The sequence below is a fragment of the Barbus barbus genome (genome assembly GCF_936440315.1).
Source record: "Barbus barbus genome assembly, chromosome: 12".
Taxonomy (NCBI): domain Eukaryota; kingdom Metazoa; phylum Chordata; class Actinopteri; order Cypriniformes; family Cyprinidae; genus Barbus; species Barbus barbus.
In genome coordinates this window covers 26,077,687-26,097,409 of record NC_136740.1, presented here as the reverse complement: position 1 = coordinate 26,097,409, position 19,723 = coordinate 26,077,687, and the positions used below count along the sequence as shown (strand labels likewise).

Sequence of the window (19,723 nt, the reverse complement as noted above, 5' to 3'; positions counted from 1 at the left end):
ATTCAGGTCAGGACTTTGACTAGGCCACTCCAAAGTCTTCATTTTGTTTTTCTTCAGCCATTCAGAGGTGGATTTGCTGGTGTGTTTTGGATCATTGTCCTGCTGCAGAACCCAAGTTTGCTTCAGCTTGAGGTCACGAACAGATGGCCGGGCATTGTCCTTCAGGATTTTTTGGTAGACAGCTGAATTCATGGTTCCATTTATCAGAGCAAGTCTTCCAGGTCCTGAAGCAGCAAAACAGCCCCAGACCATCACACTACCACCACCATATTTTACTGTTGGTATGATATTCTTTTTCTGAAATGCTGTGTTACTTTTACGCCAGATGTAATGGGACACACATCTTCCAAAAAGTTAAACTTTTGTCTCATCAGTCCACAGAGTATTTTCCCAAAAGTCTCGGGGATCATCAAGATGTTTTCTGGCAAAACTGAGACGAGCCTTTATGTTCTTTTTGCTCAGCAGCGGTTTTCGTCTTGGAACTCTGCCATGCAGGCCATTTTTGCCCAGTCTCTTTCTTATGGTGGAGTCATGAACACTGACCTTAACTGAGGCAAGTGAGGCCTGCAGTTCTTTAGATGTTGTTGTGGGGTCTTTTGTGACCCCCTGGATGAGTCGTTGCTGCGCTCTTGGGGTAATTTTGGTCGGCCAGCCACTCCTGGGAAGATTCACCACTGTTCCATGTTTTCGCCATTTGTGGATAATGGCTCTCACTGTGGTTCGCTGGAGTCCCAAAGCTTTAGAAATGGCTTTATAACCTTCTCCGGGCTGATAGATCTCAATTACTTTCTTTCTCATTTGTTCCTGATTTTATTTGAATCTCAACATGATGTGTAGCTTTTGAGGATATTTTGGTCTACTTCTCTTTGTCAGGCAGGTCCTATTTAAGTGATTTCTTGCTTGCGAACAGGTGTGGCAGTAATCAGGCCTGGATGTGGCTAGAGAAACTGAACTCAGGTGTGATAAACCACAGTTATGTTTTAACGTGGGGGGCAAACACTTTTTCACACAGGGCCATGTGGGTTTGGATTTTGTTTTCCCTTCATAAAAAAACAAACCTTCATTTAAAAACTGCATGTTGTGTTTACTTGTGTTATCTTTGATTAATATTTAAATTTGTTTGATGATCTGAAACATTAAAGTGTGACAAACATGCAAAAAAAGGGGGCCAACATTTTTTCACACCACTGTATATATATGTCCTTTAACCTTGTGGTTTTTCTTATGGTGCTTCCTCAGTTGCCCCTCCTTTTTCTTACAGTTGGCTTTGTGCCACTTTCTTTTTTTTTCCCAGGTGCTGTCAGATATGACCATCCTGCAGAGGAGGATTCCCCCGAGTTTTCGAGATCCCGCCAGCGCCCCGCTACGAAAACTCTCAGTCGATCTCATCAAGACATACAAGCACATCAATGAGGTGAGCCAACATGGGCCTTTTCATATTTGCACTCACAATAAGACCAGTCATACAAACTCTCCAGTGATTAGCGAAGTAGCAACAGAGGTGCAAATATTAAGTCTTTGCTTGCCTTCCAGGTATATTATACAAAGAAGAAACGGCGAGCCCAGCAGGTTCCCCCTGAGGACTCTAGCACCAAAAAAGAACGCAAGGTGTACAACGACGGCTACGACGACGACAACTATGACTACATTGTGAAGAACGGGGAGAAGTGGCTGGACCGCTACGAGATCGACTCGCTTATTGGCAAGGGCTCCTTCGGCCAGGTTAGCATAACTCTGAAGATGAGATGAGAATTGGCTAAGGCTGCACGATTTGGTCAAACATCTCATTGCTGCTGCTTAGATATCAAGTCTAAAAGAATACAGGCATAAAATCAAACCGAAACAATGCTGCTCATGTTCAATAGGGTGCATTAAAAACTGCAGACTAGCTAGTGATGTTTTGTCTCCAAACTAACTGGACCCAGAAGTGAACTAAGCGTGACTATTTTGCATTGTATCTGGATTTGAGAGTAGATCTGGGTGGTGTTAGCTGTGCCATCAGTTACTTTTTGCATTCACACAGACAACTCAAGTATGATAATATTGTAATACAATTTTGAGGTATCATTATTTTCATTATTTTAATATTCATTAGTGAAGATTCATCTCTCAGGACTTTTTGGTGGAAAACAGATGATGGATTCTGTATAAATCTCATAAATGTAAGCCCTGGTGATGTTTCGTTACATTAGATTTTAATAGAAAAGAGTGTTAGAATAATGTAATTATTAAAAATAATGTAAGCTGCTTTGTGTTCTTGATTCATGCATTTTTATAAGCAAAACCACACTATAGACTCTAAAGATCTAATAAATGGCAGAATAAGAATTCTTTTACAGTGAATGTGAAGAATTTAAAGCTCTGTACAGAAACTCATGCATTTTTGAAATGTCAAGTTTTATTCATGAAATATGTTGATACGCTCATTTACTGTTGTAAAACCATAACATCGTCCTATGTGTGTAGGTGGTGAAAGCATATGACCACCACGAGCAGGAGTGGGTGGCCATCAAGATTATCAAGAACAAGAAAGCCTTCCTGAACCAGGCCCAGATTGAGCTGCGGCTTCTTGAGCTCATGAACAAACACGACACTGAGATGAAGTACTACATAGGTAAAAACCAGACACAAGAATAAATATAAGCAGCTGTTACTCTACTTTTAGTCTTCTGTAGTAAAACCCTGACCTAATGGCAAGAGAATGTCCTCCCACCATAAAGCAACAAGTAAATAAGACTAAAAGTAGCACATGAGGCTATTTCACAGATAGAAAGCGAAGCATAATGAATGATCTGGATCTCATGGATATCTAGTTGACCTGGCTACAAACTGCCTTTTGCCAACTGCTACAATAATACATCTTCTCTATCTTACTCTTGTTTCCTCAGTCCACTTAAAGAGGCACTTCATGTTCCGTAACCACCTGTGCCTGGTGTTCGAGCTTCTCTCCTACAACCTGTACGACCTCCTGCGTAACACCAACTTCCGCGGCGTCTCGCTCAACCTGACACGCAAGTTCGCTCAGCAGCTGTGCACGGCGCTGCTCTTCCTGGCCACGCCCGAGCTCAGTGTCATCCACTGCGACCTCAAGCCTGAGAACATCCTTCTTTGCAATCCCAAGCGCAGTGCTATCAAGATTGTGGATTTTGGCAGTTCCTGCCAGCTAGGACAGAGGGTGAGATGGCATCTCAGGCCCATTGATGTCATTGTTTGTTAATGGCAGGCTGATATGAGATCACGCTCAGTAGTAATTAGTGAACTTGCATTTAAACAAACCAAATTGACATGCAGTGGTGAACATTTAATGGTTAAATGCATCTGTAAGAGAGAAGAAAACGCAGTGGTCTTAGTTGATGGGATGTGCATTCAGAGCACATTCTAGAGGACTTTCCCACTGCTGAAATGGATTGTACTGCTTGAGATTCCTAGTGGAGGTGCTGCACCCTTCTTAACTTGTAGATTTTGCTGCCCCCTAGTGGGGAAAAGTGTAAATGTACTCAATGGTCACAATGAGAGCTCAGTCTGCTTGGTAGAAACTTGTGCATGCTTTGTTTGTGCATGTCATTCATTCCTGTCTTCTTTCTGTATTAGATTTACCAGTACATCCAGAGTCGGTTTTACCGCTCTCCTGAGGTGTTGCTGGGCATGCCATATGACCTGGCTATAGACATGTGGTCCCTGGGCTGTATCCTGGTGGAGATGCACACGGGCGAACCACTCTTCAGCGGCTCCAATGAGGTACGGCTCGGGGATTAGTCACACAATGACTGTGCAAAGCTTTGTGACGTACTATGTACGTCTTTTTTTGACATTCATCCACTTGTAAGAATTGCACTTTAACAGACATACAAACAGGATATAAGACATTTTATTATTCTCAGGCTTGACAGCATTTATGCACTATTAAAATATTATAATTATTTTAAAGACATTAGCAGATACACTTGCTAATGTAAATATTCCAAATGGGAGATGCTCCAGCTTATTCTGATTGGTCCATCATTTCATTTTTGTTAATTGAACTAAAGCTGAATTTAAATATGAATAACCTAAAAACGAAATGCATTGAAGTACAAAAATCACAAAAAAATTAATTCAAGCTAAACAGTATTTGAAAAATTACTAAAACTTAAAAAACTCTATTTTATTTTTTTATTCTAGTTTATTTTTAACGCCATGTCAGCTTCTGTGGCTGTTTATGGCGAGAGCCAGGTTTAGTTATTCGAAAATAATAAACTGAAATTAAAATGTAAAATGAAATTATGCAAATAAATGATACATAATGCAAAAGTATATAAATAATTATAAATTAACACTGGTCTGGACACAAGATCCCTGTGTATACGGACTTTAATTAACTCCTTTAAGGGGTTAGTTCACCCAAAAATGAAAATTATGTCATTAATTACTCAACCTCAAGTCTTTCGTTCATCTTCAGAACACAAATTAGGATATTTTTGATGAAATTCGAGAGCTTTCTAACCCATCATAGACTGCAACGCAACTGAAACATTCAAGGCCCAGAAAGGTAGTAAGGACATCATTAAAATAGTCCATGTGACATCAGTGGTTCAACCTTAATGTTATGAAGCTACGAAAATACTTTTTGTGCGCAAAGAAACAAAATAACGACTTTATTCAACAATTTCTTCTCTTCTGCATTTGTCATTTTTGGGTGAACTTTAATGCATTTCAAAATGTATTGATCTGTTATATGTATGATATCTAATGAATCAGACACATAGTTGCCAAAATGACAGTTACAGCAAAGTCCATATGGATCTTGTTCTAATGCTGTACTGTATCTTTCTCAGGTGGACCAGATGAATAAAATAGTGGAGGTGCTGGGGGTCCCGCCCAACCATATGCTGGATCAGGCCCCTAAAGCACGCAAGTACTTCGACAAGCTGTCCGACGGCCTGTGGACCGTCAAGAAGAACAAGGACATTAAGAAGGTACTTTATCCTTCGGCCTCTGTGAGTAAAACTCTGCTTCTACTTAACCTTCGCCCTCCTCCCAAAGACCCCCCTCCCTCACAGTCACCTGCTCCGCACCGCCATTCACCTTATCCTCAGGGAGAGGGGATGAGAGAAAACTGGGGCTAAAATGGAGGAGGGTGGAGTGGGTGGAGAAAAAGGTTGGGGATGCAATTGAAGCAAGGCTAATGTGTGCTAGTGAACCTCCTCCTCTCTCCGCTGACCCACCTCTGCTTGCAGAGGCACGAGGTCGATCAAAACCCCAAACTACAGCATCCGTTCTCCTCATCATTGCATCATAACAATCATTTTCACAACCATCCTCATTCTGTCGCTAAGATACTAGGTAGAAACAGGCATGTTAATTGTGCTTATAGTACAGTATACATCAAGATATGCAAAGTAAAAGGCCAACAATATATGGAAACCCATTTTTAAATATTATATACAACAGCATATAATCCTAGAAAACTGGACCACCTAGTGGTTTTGAAATTAAATCCACATTAAGTACACATCCGGATTGGGTGTCCAGATACTTTTGGCCATAAACTACCATTCAAAACTTTGGGGTCGGTATAAATATTTTGTGGAACAAGATAAAACAAATAATACTTTATATTCCGATGCAATATTAATACACTAAAGTGAGAGTGGGCGTACAAAAGATTTTGATTACAAAAATGCTGTTTTATTGAGCTTTTTATTCATCAAAAAATCCTGAAAAATGTATACTTTTCCACAGAAATACTAATTTCTATTTTCAATGTTGATAATAGAAATATTTCTTGAGTACCAAATAAGTATAATAGATTGATTTCTGAAGGATCATGGTGACACTGAAGACTGGAGTAATGGCTGCTGAAAATTATACTAAATTGCATGTTAAAATGTTAAATAAAACATTAAAATAGAAAACAGTAATTTAACATTGTAATATTATTTCATAATATTGAAATACAGTTAATTTAACTGTATTTTTGATCATATAAATGAACCTTTGGTGAACATAAGACATTCAAAAAAGTCTATATCAATATAAAAACATACAAATATCTTACTGACCCAAAAAGATTGAACAATAGTGTAAAAAAAAAGGGGAATTTATAGTGAGGTCCCATTTGTTTAATAATTTGTTAAAGCAATTAGCTAATATGATTTAATAATGAACATTTTTCTACATTTATTAATCTTTGTTAATGTTAATTAAAAGTTAATTTGTGTTAGTTAATAGTGCATCAACTTGCATGTTAACAGATGGAGCCTAATTGTAAAGTGCTGCTAAAATAACAAAGAAGATTTAAAATATAGATGTAATGTTGCATGAAAAGAGTCGCTATATATTGATATGTATATATTGCATTGCTGTTAGCAGCTCTTAGTCTAGTCAGTGACACACATTGGGTCACAGGTTAAGTGAGTGCAGCCAGTAGCTAGAATGACCCTGTTTCCAGTGAAGATAAGTGAAAGTAGCTTCAGGTTAAGACTGTAGAAAGTGTGTGTGGTTAAGGTGATAGTAGGTGGAGGGTAAAAGTCTGGATGAGGTCCTAATGCACTTTGTTTTACAGGATTAATGTCTGGCACTTCCTGCCAACTCATCCAGAGACTAGCCTCAAATGCTCCAGCATGCATTTTGTGTTTCTTTGTGTACAATAGAAAAAAAGGTTAAAACATTTGAAAGCTTTGTACTCTTTTACAGTGGAGGTGCTGGAACATTTAAGTCTTTTTATAGTATTTATGGACCATGATGCAGTGTAAAATGGCACAGATGAGGATCAGTGTCAAAGGGTCTGTACTGTGTTTATGACAGGGTTCAACAATTCAATTTTTTTTTTTTTTTTTGGTCACCAGGACAACAATCTCAATGGACAACGATCCATTGATGTGGATTTTGTCTCACAAAAATGTTTACATTAATATTTCAGGGACAAAAAGAAAATGAGTTTACTACAATAATACATTAGTTATTAAACATTCTATGCTTTTATTTTGCATTAATATCTAGAAATTATGGAGATGTGTGATTGTGTGTAGTTCTTTCAACTAAAATACTTTTGAAAAATCTCATTGTTGAACCCTTTATGACACTGAGAGCTCCTTTGCAACCGTCATTATTCCCTCAAAACCACAAACATCTCTCACTTTCAGCCCCCCTTCACCTGCATTCAGTAATGATTTCTGAGGCTGATTAGTTTCCTATTAAAGTCAACATGAAATCAAAATTGCAATACACGTGTGTGCTCAGTGTATTAATGCACAGAGAGGAAAAATGTTTGTTTTCCTAATTTCAGGAATGTTTTAAGTATGTATGTACTACTACAACTTTCTTCTAGCTAACATGGTAATCTAATGCTGGTTAATGTTAGCGTGAACAAACTTGGATTCACATCATACTCCATTTCGGTATGTAACTTTCATTAAAAATGTGGAACCCACTTTTCATGTTCTAGTCATTTCCCAATGGATGAAAATCAAGCTGAACACTACGTTTTACAAATAAATATTATATAAAAGTTTTTCTCAGAAGTGGGTTGCAAATGTCATTTCATGTTGACTTTATAGTATTAAAGTAATAATATTAGTAGATTTATGTATTTATTAATCCTTAAATTGGTTGTTACTAATGTAATATGTTTCTAGACTGGTAGTTTATCACCCTTTGTCTTTAAATGTTTAAAAATTATACAGTTTGTACTATTATCTGTCTATGATTTATATTATATACTATAATTTGTCCCTCCAGGAATATAAACCACCTGCCACGCGACGACTGCACGAGATCCTGGGGGTGGAGACGGGAGGTCCAGGGGGGAGGCGAGCTGGAGAACAGGGTCACGCACCCTGCGACTACCTGAAGTTCAAGGACCTGATCCTGCGCATGCTGGACTATGATCCCAAGACGCGCATCACGCCCTTTTACGCGCTGCAGCACAACTTCTTCAAGAAGACGACAGATGAGGGCACCAACACCAGCAGCTCCACCTCCACCAGCCCTGCCATGGACCACAGCCACTCCACCTCCACCACTAGCTCCGTCTCCAGCTCTGGTAAGTGTGTGTAATGCGGCGGTCACACTAGAGTTTGATCATGCAAAATTTCTACAAACGCTGCAATGTCACACTCTGTGGCATCTATTATAAAAACATATAATAGGGGTATAACAATTAATTGTCACAATATATTGCAATACAAAAATGCAACAATATCTAGTGCGGATAGCGATTATATGTATTGCATATGGTTCAATCAAAAGTAGAAATATTTCATTTTGCATCAGATATGGTAATGGGACATCAACTAACGTAATCTCAGAAGGTCGCACATTTGAGCTACCATGTTTAGTAATTATTATCAAATGAAAATTTAAACACATTTTGTAAATGTATGTAGTCTGGGAAAAAGTATGTGTAAATATTTAGTCAGAATCATGAATTTTCTGTGCATGGGGGAAAAGGACTATTCATGTCAATTTCTGATATAATACCAAATTTAGCATTTTTATAAGCAGTGCTTTTTACTAACTGTTATAGACATGTATGTCTACCATATGTGTTAGAATACATTTTTAAAATAATATATTTTAAAATATTGTGGATCAAACCGAATCGTGACATGAGTGTAATGTTACACCCCTAAAGCATCCAAAATGTAAAAATATGCAGTCTACGGTTTGCTGCAAAGCTGCAGATTTAAAGTTTACTTTCTTTAAATTCAGCTAAGAGGTCACGCCATGACATATCGGTCTTCTATTGGTCACACTTCTTCATGTGATACAAATTCACCAAACTTGAACTTTGGAACGTAAATTCATATAATCTTGCGTTTCCTGTCTCCTGTATATGCATACATATGAATGGAATGAAAAGTGTAGTGTGATCACACCTTAAACCTGTTACTTAGGGATAGTAAAACCAGAAAAGGACTCGTTTTACATCAGTTCTTTGTCCTTGCTCCCAATCCAGGTGGATCTAGCGGTTCTTCCAATGACAACCGAAATTACCGGTACAGCAACCGGTACTACAACAGCGCAGTCTCTCACACGGACTACGAGATGCAGAGCCCACAAGTAAGAAATCGTTGCAGAGCTCCACACAGCTCCTCGGTATCATGTCGAAATGACTCATGTTGATCGCCTCTTCTCTCTTCAGGCTCCGTCTCAACAGCAGTTGCGCATCTGGCCAGGAGGGGACAGCAGCATGGGTCAGCTGTCCAACAGCGGCAGCAGCGACTCCTACCCGCAGCTGCTGTTGCACAAGCCGGCGGCCACGCAGCACTCGCGCCACTTCCTGGGCAACATGGGGGGCATGATGGAGCCGCACCATCCCCACCCCATCTACGGCAGCCACCACAGCAATGGCAGACAGCTCCGGCAACAGCAGCAGCAGCAGAACCAGCCGCAGGGCCAGGCGCTGATGCCCGTCTCCTCCCCGCAGATGCAGGACAGCATCGAGCTCAGCCTCACCCACCACCACCACCTGGGTCAGTCTTCCATCATGCAGCCGCCCCCGTCGAGCTTGGACTCCAGTCAGTACGGCTCCTCCAACCTCCACCTGGGCCTCTCTGCCTTTCGGACTAGGACAGTCATGGCCCCCCAGCAGCCCCCTTCCGCTTCCCAGCAACAGTTGCCCCAGGCCCCAGCCTCCCAGGACAGCATGGTCGCTGCCTCCGGTTTGGGATACATCCCTCCGTGCTATGCCGGCAGCAACAACAATAACAACCCGCCGCAGGGAAGCGTCGGAGTGGGGGGGATGCTCACTGGGGGGCCTCCGCCCAGAGGAGTCGGGGGAGCTGGGGGGCGCCCGGACTCTGAGGAGTCCGCCATGATGGCAGTGTGTGGCAGCGGGAGTGGGAGCGGTCAGAGTGCAGCCAACTCTTGATAAATCTTGAACAAATTCCAAAAGCCATACGAAAATTTTAACGACAACATAACAGTGACAAAAGCGCCACACGTACACACACACACACGCGACACGTAGTAAACGTACAAAACACATACATGCGCGCGTGGCCACACGTAACAGAATCACAGAGAAATACTTGTGAAATATCACAGTCGGTTTCGTTTTTTCCTTTCGTTGTTTTGGTTTTGCATGGGGACAAGGTCAAGGGAGGGATTTGAAACTATTTTTATCGTTATTTTTCAGTTTGTTTGTTTTTCTTTCATTGAAGGAGAAGGGCGGCAGGCGAAGTAGTTGCAACAGAAGGTTTCAGAACGTTTGTTTTTACCATTCTTATATTGTTATTTGATTTTATGTGATTTCAGGACAGGTTTGCAGCGAGAGATTTTTATTGAGGCGTGGAGAGGAGAGTTTTGGGTTGAAAAAATTGAATGTTTTTGTCCAAATGACAGCAGCAGGAGAGAGTACCTTATGCTTTTTTATTTTTGGTTTGTTTTGTTTTGTTTTTTTCCTGAGGTTTTGCCGTAATTGTATATTTTTAATTTATTAAGAATCACTACATAAGGAGAGAGACAGGAGAGGGGTTAGAAAGAGATCTAAATTGAGAGGTGGGTATTTTGGGGGTTTATTTATTCAATGTTTTATTTATACCGTTTTTTTTTTGTCAGACATGATACTTATGCATAGAAAACAACAAGCAAACAAACAAACTGGGTTTGAGGTTTTTTGTTTTCTTTCTCGGCTTCATTTTGTTGTTTTTGGTTGCTTTTTTCTAGTTGAGCATAACCCACACACACATATAAACAAACACACAGGCAAGACATACACAAACACATTTTTGTTACTTTTTTTTAATGTTTCCAGTCTTTATCTCGCTTGACACACTGGCTTATATATCTCAAACTATGAAACAAATCCTACGAATGAAATAAAGCAAATGACAGACTGTTTTAGTCGCCACACAGTGAGCAACACCAACTAACAACTAGAGGAGGAGGCTGAACCATGAGCCGCTTTCACGAGCAGAGGGAAACGTAACTCGACTTCACATAAAGGAGGAAGTGATACAGGAAAGTCTTGAAAAACAACAAAACATTTTGCCAGAAGGAAAACCAAAATGCTTCCCTGTTGTTCGTTTCAAAAAAATAGTCTGCCTTCTTCACCATCTCACTAGACTCTCTCACCCCTCTCTCTTACTTTGGTTCCTGTCTCTTTCTTTTTTCTAACCTTCTTTGTTTTGGACAGAAAACTATGAAAGCGTTAACACATTTGTATTAACTATGGATATGCTAAGCCAAATCTTGCTGTAGCTCTCTCTCTCTCTCTCTCTTTATTTTCGTACTTACCCCATGTTTCTGTTGGAAGGAAGAGTCTGGGGTGAGATTTAGCAGGAGGGCGGAATACTTCGGTACGAAGGGACACTGTCACGCCCTCCTGACTGCGGCCCCTCCCATGCCCTCCTGACTGCGGCCCCTCCCACTCTGACTTCATTTCCTGCCTCTCATTTTGCTTTCTCTCCTGTCTTTATTCTCCCCTTCCTCCTTCACAACACTCTGTGAGTGCTGTTTGCCATCAAGTCAAAAAAGTGAACTACTTCTCTCTCGGCTGCTATCTCCACTCTCAACCATGTTCGGATTGCTGCTAAAGAAAACAGACAGATAAATAAATAAATGAATAAATAAATAAATAAAAATGAGAACTTTTTAACCCTCCTGCTTCAGAAAAATGAAAAATAAACCACTGCATCTCATGTATTTATTACTATTTAACAAGGAAAAAAGACAAATCTGTTTTCTGCTGTTTTTTTGTTTGCTTTCTTTCTTGGTACAGGTTAAAGCTTGACATTTATATTATGTAACGGAAACATGGTATTAAACAAGTGCCTCGATTTATTGGTCAGCCACTGGACAGAACTGAACAGAAGAGGATTATAGGAGTTTGATCAAGGTTTATTATATGTATAGCTAAAATTCAAGCCTCATGCAACTGTGTAGAAATCCACGACAATTCAAACATCATGTGAGAACTTCATTCAGTATGACTGACCAATACCATATATTTAATTAACTGATGGCATCTTCATCCATTGTAATCTGTGTACATAGCATCCATGCATCATCCAGCTAACATTAAAGCAATGTTAGGGTGAAATGTCATTTTCGAGGTTAATTCTAATGACTGGGATTCGAACCTGCAAACTACCTTATTCTGCTCAGATCAGTGATGATAACTGCTGTCCTTTATGTTCTTAATAACCAGTTAAAACTTGTAATTGGCCTCACTGGCTTCTTTACTTTGTCATTTTTTTCAACACCATCCTTCATGAAAACATAATGTCTGAAGTATTATGATATCATCGGTTTTGGTTTCTCTATTAAAGAGAGAGTTGCCTCTGTAGGTCCTCCAATCTTATGTTTAGCAGACCTTGGTCACCATATAAATGTCACACTCACCATGCACTGATAAACTTTGAAAATGCAGATGTTTCCAAGCTGCTTATAACACAAATACAGATTTTTGTGTCTATTCAGTCATTATTGAAGAGTAGAGGAAATATGTATATCTATCTAGAAAAGGAGGGGTTGCGGGGGACAGTATCCGGGACAAATTGTTGCTCTGTCACCTCTCAATAAATCTTGAAAACCCTCACACAAACAATACCTCTGTTGAAGTGGAGGAGCATCTAAAGGGATATTTTTCACTTTTTTTTTTTTTTTTTTTTTATTGTAATAATCACAAGATCAGCCAGATTATTTTACTTCCATTCCATAGGGAAAGCTAATTCAGATGTTATTGGGAACGTCCTGGTATATATAACCATAATAGCTTATAGTCACAAGCTGGCTAATGCCATTTTTACTGGCTGTACTGCAAGTCAGAAGTTGCACCTGGTCTTTTTTTAATTAATTAGACTTAATGTAAGATATTTTGTTGAAGTAGACTCGTGTATTTCTGGTCTCACAGCAAGAATCGTTGTGTATGGGAAAACAAAAACTATTCTTTTAGTTTAAGTCAGTCAAAAAGTCCCGCAATGCTGTTTAAGATCTTAAATGTGCATGCTTCTAACTAAAGTTATAAACCAAATGTGTTAAATCTGAAAACAATAGCAAACTTTAGCCTAATGCAGGAACCCGAAACTGAATTTATTTAAAGAAACATCAAATGAATTTGAGAGCATACTCGTCTTTTAACAGCGTTCTTTTGTTTTTGTTATTGAGTCGAATCTTTTACTGAATCGAATCTTGCGATTGTCGAATGGAACCGACTCAGTGAATCATAAATTGGTCGTACCGAGGACCGGGCAAAAAGTAAGTTAATTTAACAAATAACAATCGAATAGCAAACATGTAACGGATAAAAACTGTTTTATCCGCTCATATAGGAAATAAACTCGTTTTAAATAAACATCTAGAACAGCCAAATAAAGTTAACGAATTTCAGTATTGTAGGCCTAAATCCATTTTACACAGGCAATATATTTATGAGCTAAATCATGGCGGGTGGTTACACCCTTTTTTTATATATATAGGCCTATTTAATTACAAGTAAACATTTTTCAATTAAAAAGTAATCGATGAAACCACATAATAAGCAGCAATACATGCTTACATAATGAAACATTTCGAGAATATACGTGATGACGTTATTTTATTTTACTTAATTTTATTTTATCCGGTTCATTGACAAGCTATTCAAAAGTACTTAATAATTAGTAGTCGTCACGTCATCAATCAACAGGTGGCTGCGGCGCGCGTCTTGCGTTCTTCTCAGCTGCGTTTTATTCACTTGCTCCATGTAACATTTAAGACTTAATAGTGAGCATGGAGCGAAAGAGTTTGTATTTTTGTTGTTCTTTGTACTTCCTTGGCATGCTGCACATCACCAGAGCGTACACTTATGGGACCGGGGCTCATCTAGAATATAGCAATGTCTTATCCACGGAGCAGAAAGTCCATGACATGCAGGCCATGCCAGGCGCGGTCAGGCCGTGGACAGGAGACGGCGAGTTTATAAGGAACCCTGCGGTTATGCGACCATACCACGTTTTCCCAATGTTCCAGCATGCTCCTGTTCCTCTCGCTGACATGGAGCTGTTCAGACCTGTGTCCGGGAGGAGACAGTTACCAAACCGTTTGACTAGCCTTCTAATTCCTCAAATGACCCCTCAGCTCATCCAGGTGTCTCCAGTGCGTAATGCTCGTGGTGTGGAGGTGTGGTGTGGCTACAGTAAGATCTCCGTGCGCGTTAATACGAGTCTGCTGGGCTTCAGAAGTGCACCGTTTTCATTTCACCTGGGAACATGTCCTGTCTCTCGCTCAGACGAGAACTTTCTGTATTTTCATTACGACCTCAATGACTGCGAGAGCTCGTTAACGGTAAGTAGTTATGTAAGATAAGCCCAGTCTTAAATCAGGGGTTTATCAATTTTCAACCCACCATATTGTCAGATGTATAATAAAATGAAAAGCATAAAACTGTAAAATATTTAAAATTGACTGTAAACTATATTTGATTAATGATTCTTGAAAGGAGAGTGAAATCAGAATTGTATTATTCATTTTAATTTTATTTCTACTGTGAATAAGTTAACCCTGTAAAGTTTAACATGAAATAATAGTCATAGTATATTTTAAGAGTTCAGATGCAAAAGCCTATTAGTGCCATTTGAAATTTTCTTCTAAAATGAGCTTTTTTTTTTTTCTCAGACTTCTGTGTAGGTTCAGTCATTTCACTTTAATGGCAACGAATAGGTTCTTTTCATTGCCATTAAAGTGAAATAACTGAACAGAAACAAAGGAGCCTGAAGAAAAATGCTCATTTTAGAAGAAAATTTCAAATGGCATTAAGAGGCCTGAACTCTTCATTTTTTGAACATTTAACCATTTTTATTTTATTTTTTAGATTATTTATCTTTGGATGATCACATTTGATACATCAGGCTTTATGGCTCCTTAAAAAACCGCTCACTTTTATTTAGAGGCCCAAACTGAGCAAAAATATGCAATTTGTGCAGTTGCTGATATTTGTGGCCAAAAAGGAAGATAAAATTCGAATAGCTTGTAACAGTATAGCAGACGACAATGCATATGCATAGCAGTTATCACTCTATATTTCCCAATAATATATACTAGTAAGGTGATATTTAAATGTTTAGTTATATAATCAAAAGTCTACGGTTATTGTGAGGGCCAAAACATACAGTATAATGCATCTTTTTTTTTTTTTTTTTGATATTTTGATAATCAAGTAAACCTAAGTTGCTTCATTTCACTACATGTTTATCTTTATAAGAATATATTTTATATTTTTAGTAATGGTTACTTCATAAAAATCAGTCACAAAGATTGTCACAGCAAAAATGTATACTAAAAGATCTTTACTTGGTAAAAAGTATAAATTATGAATCACACAACAGAAGGCGTGTAGTAGGTTTATCAGCAAAGAAGCCTTCGAAACTTGTGTATCAAAAATAATTCAGTAGGCTTTAAAGGGGTCGTTCATATCGATAATCCACACATTTTTGGATACCATTATTATCGGCCATCCACTAAAACATGAACAAAATAACTTGGTGCACTTTCAACGTGTTTATATTGATTTTGCTACCATATAACGTTTGATCCTCCTCAGATGATGAAAGGCCAGATCATGTATTCCAACACGTTGCACTATACTCCAGCAGAGCCTCCAGGGACAGTCATCCGAGCTGTGCCCCTTAAATTAAACATCCAGTGCCTATACGATAGGTAAGCCATCAATCTGGACAGGGGTTAGGACTTGAAGATAAAATGCACCTCATCCATTTTTTTTTTTTTTTTTTTCTAGATTTCATTATTCCTACAAAATGGGCTTCCTGCCTGTGGTGAGGGAGCACGTGTTTCACAAGATTTTTGAACGCAGGGTCAAGTTTAGTCTTTATGTGTGTAATGGTAAGCTTGTCCTCTCCTTCTGTGTAATTTCCTGTTTTGTTTGATCTTTCATATGGTGTTGGTGCCCATCGGTCTATTAAATTGTGTGTGAACTCTAGAACGCTGGGAAAGACTCGAGGGAAATGGGAGTTTTGTGCTTGGCGAGCCCATGTATTTTGAAGTCAGTGCTGCTTATATATCCGAGGACGAAAGGATTTTTGTTGACTCCTGCTATGTAACAGCATCAACAGACCCAAAGTCTATTCCACAACATGATGTTATTTGTAATTATGGGTAAGTGGTTTGGAGGACTCTGCTTTTATTAACATGAATACACTTTTGATGGGGAGAAAAACAAATATTAACAGCAAACACTGCAATTGCAGGTGTATGGAGGACAGCAGAAGACAAGCAAGCCTCTCACGCTTTCTCCAAAGACAGTCTAACATCATAAGGTTTTCAGTTGATGCCTTTTTACTCCCCAAAGTTACTGGCACGGTAATGTTTTCATTCTTAAATGTCAATATAAAGGAAAGAACAGGGCTAGTTGTCACATTTTTTTTTTAACTCCCGGAAATATTGGGTGAGTTTGGGTTTGAAGTTGGGTTTACAAAATGTCTTGACTGCACATAACTTGAGGAATATATCATTTTTGCATGGAATAATGAACCTTTCTATAATTAATGCCCTGGGGAAAAAGAAAAAAAAACTATAAAGGGAACCTGCTGTTTATTGACTTCGAGAAAAATAATTTCCAGAATATTTATCTAAAATAAAGCCATCCTCCATAACACATCAGATGATTTAATGACTTTTTATTTTTTTTAAATCGCAACAAAGTGAAATGTTTTAAAAAATGTATGAAACTGCAAAAATGTAGAAGGTAACATACAAAATGATTAAACCACTGCAGAAATAGTTTTTAATGTGTAGAAATGACACGTGACAACGTGACAACCTTCCCCTGTCTAATGTGTTTATATATATTATGCATATGAATGAATGTGTTGATTTATTCATTTCTACAGCACTTTTACCTACATTGCACTGTATCAGTTCACAGTGCCACTACAAGTGCCATAGCAAAGTCATGTACCTATAACAATGTAGAGAGAAGGTAAATTATTGTATTTCACACATATATGCAACATAGTGTGTAAATGCGGAGAAGCTGCATTCACTCCTAGTTCTTATTCTGTACCAACAGGTGGGAGGAACTCTACACCGATGCATCTGTTTGTGCTTGTTGTGATTCCACGTGTGAAATTGAATCATCTTGTAAGTAGAAAATATCAAATGAGACTCAGATGAAAACACTAAGTCACACATCAGTGTTTTGTTCTTGCTTCCATAACAGCTTCTTTGCCCCATGTGACACAATCTATAACAAGCAAACCCTGGATTTTGGACCAAAACGAACAATCTTTAATCCAGACTATGGAAGGGTGGGTCAAAGTTCACGAGGACACAGAAGAGATGAAGTTCAAGAGCACAGAAGGAATCGATGAAGAGGAAGAAGATGGTCACACTGTGGAGATTGTGACTGATACTGAAGAACAAAGAGAAGCAATAGAGAAACATAAAAAGATGCCCATGAATGATTTGGATGAGGATGTTGAAGTAATTGTTGGGACAGTGGAAACAACTGCGACAGAGTTAAAGGATAAAAAGGGTGATCGTTCTGGAAAAGTAATGCTTGTTAGGGAGTGGAAGAACAGGGTTGTAAAGGTTGGAGAGGATGCTGGGAGACGCAAGAGTGCAAGTAGAACTGATATTGTTAAACGGCCTGGTGTTCAGTTGATAGAAGAGCTTTTGGAAGATGTGAATAATGACCAAGCATCCAGAAAGAGTGGAGCACAAGAAATGATTAACATTACCAGAGAAGAACTGTCCGAAGATAAAATACAGCCTGAAGATTCTGAGAAGAACATGCAAGTACAAAGTACAATAGGTCCATCACAAATAGTGATGGATGAAGATCTATTTTTAAATGGCAAACATGAACCAGTGGAGTGGAATAAAGATAAACACTAACTATCCTGATGTGGGAGAAATGGAGGACTGACTTTTGAGATTGTTCCAGGGTCTACAAGGTATGACCGTTTAATTCATTTATAATGAATTTAGCCATCACTTTATAACAGATTCTTTATATTTTCAAGTGTTTTTATTTCTGTTTTAGGTTCCTTGAATGACCTTTTTTGGAGTTGCATCTGTGGGGCAAAAGATCTATCATTCCTTAAGGATTCATATGAATACAACAAAATATAAGTAGTCGCATTTTCTGTATTTGTATTTAAAAGTATGCATTCTTTAAAGTACTGTGCTAACATTCACTGTAATGTCATCAGAATATTAAAACATTTTTGATTGATCATTCGTTTTCTTTTTCTAATGTCCTCTGACCTCATTGATGCCTCAGTGACTGTGAAATGCATAAAGAAAATTCAACTGATTTATGACAATTAAGTGTTGTTTGTTAGTTAGTTATTTGCATCATGATCTTGTCTAAATTTCATAAATCACAGGAATAAAACCTCAACAGAATACCCTGATGAGATTAGACACTTTAAATGAGTCCACCCCCCAAGATTACTGCTATAAAAATGAGCCATGTCCGAAAGGTAAAGGGGGAGGTGTTGCTACAATTTATAGCAATATTCTCAGTATTTCTCAGAGGGCAGGCTTTAAGTATAACTCTTTTGAAGTTATGGTGCTGCGTATAACATTATCTAGAGAAACACGTGTTAGTGATAAATCCCCTGTGATGTTTGTACTGGCTACTGTATACAGGCCACCAGGTCACCACACAGACTTTATTAAAGAATTTGCTGATTTTCTATCTGAGTTAGTTCTGGCTGCAGATAAAGTCTTAATTGTTGGCGATTTTAATATCCATGTCGATAATGAAAAAGATGCATTAGGATCAGCATTCATAGACATTCTGAACTCTATTGGGGTTAGACAACACGTTTCAGGACCTACTCATTGTCGAAATCATACTCTAGATTTAATACTGTCACATGGAATTGATGTTAGTGGTGTTGAAATTCTGCAGCAAAGCGATGATATCTCAGATCATTATCTAGTCTTGTGTAAACTCCATATAGCTAAAACTCTAAATTCTACACCTTGTACCAAAGTATGGTAGAACCATCACCTCTACCACAAAAGACTGCTTTGTAAGTAATCTTCCTGATTTATCTCAATTCCTCAGCATATCCAACAGCGCAGAAAAACTTGATGTAACAGAAACTATGGACACTCTCTTTTCTAGCACTTTAGATACAGTTGCTCCTTTACGCTTAAGGAAGATCAAAGAAAACAGTCCGACTCCGTGGTATAAAGAGCGCACACGCACCTTAAAAAGAGCAGCCCGGAAAATGGAGCGCAGATGGAGGAAAACAAAACTAGAGGTATTTCGTATAGCCTGACGGGAAAATACCCTATCCTACAGAAAAGTATTAAAAACTGCTAGATCTGATTACTTTTTGTCTCTTCTAGAAGAAAACAAACATAACCCCCGGTATTTCTTCAATACAGTCACTAAATTAATGAAAAATAAAGCATCAACAGGTGTTGGCATTTCCCGAAAGCACAGCAGTAATGACTTTATGAACTACTTTACTTCCCAGATCGATTCTATCAGAGATAAAATTGTAACCATGCAGCCGTCAGCTGCAATATCGCATCAGTGCACTATAGATCCCCTGAGGAACAATTCCACTCATTCTCTACTATAGGAGAGGAAGAATTGTATAAATTTGTTAAATCATCTAAACCAACAACACGTATGTTAGACCCTTTAACATCTAAGCTCCTAAAAGAGGACCTTCCAGAAGTCATCCCAGCAGGCACCGGACGTCAATATGACGTCAGATTGACGTTGGACCCCAACGTCGGAGAGACGTTGTATTTTGGTTGAAAGTGAAAATCGGGT

The 19,723-nt window shown here is 38.6% G+C and overlaps 2 protein-coding genes across 3 annotated transcripts in view; both read left to right on the top strand.

The window, feature by feature from the left end:
- The window catches only part of LOC306878164 (dual specificity tyrosine-phosphorylation-regulated kinase 1B-like), a 44,304-nt gene extending 32,156 nt beyond the window's left edge, over positions 1–12,148 (top strand). For both annotated transcript variants that reach the window (XM_079430329.1, XM_079430328.1), the window contains exons 3-11: positions 1,295–1,414; positions 1,534–1,722; positions 2,467–2,614; positions 2,889–3,175; positions 3,592–3,738; positions 4,815–4,955; positions 7,720–8,023; positions 8,939–9,042; positions 9,125–12,148. In XM_079430329.1, coding sequence (XP_079286455.1) covers positions 1,295–1,414; positions 1,534–1,722; positions 2,467–2,614; positions 2,889–3,175; positions 3,592–3,738; positions 4,815–4,955; positions 7,720–8,023; positions 8,939–9,042; positions 9,125–9,853 — 2,169 coding nt within the window. In that variant the 3' untranslated portion in view covers positions 9,854–12,148. The remainder of the gene's footprint in view (positions 1–1,294; positions 1,415–1,533; positions 1,723–2,466; positions 2,615–2,888; positions 3,176–3,591; positions 3,739–4,814; positions 4,956–7,719; positions 8,024–8,938; positions 9,043–9,124) is intronic.
- A 1,455-nt stretch (positions 12,149–13,603) lies between these two features.
- LOC306878575 (zona pellucida sperm-binding protein 3-like) lies at positions 13,604–17,974 on the top strand (the record flags this gene model as incomplete). Its single annotated transcript, XM_079431000.1, has 9 exons — positions 13,604–14,250; positions 15,506–15,621; positions 15,701–15,804; positions 15,903–16,077; positions 16,170–16,281; positions 16,812–16,900; positions 16,991–17,061; positions 17,141–17,718; positions 17,966–17,974. Exons 1-9 carry the CDS (start codon positions 13,696–13,698, stop codon positions 17,972–17,974), a joined length of 1,809 nt encoding a protein of 602 aa, XP_079287126.1. The 5' UTR covers positions 13,604–13,695.
- Positions 17,975–19,723: the final 1,749 nt, after the last annotated feature.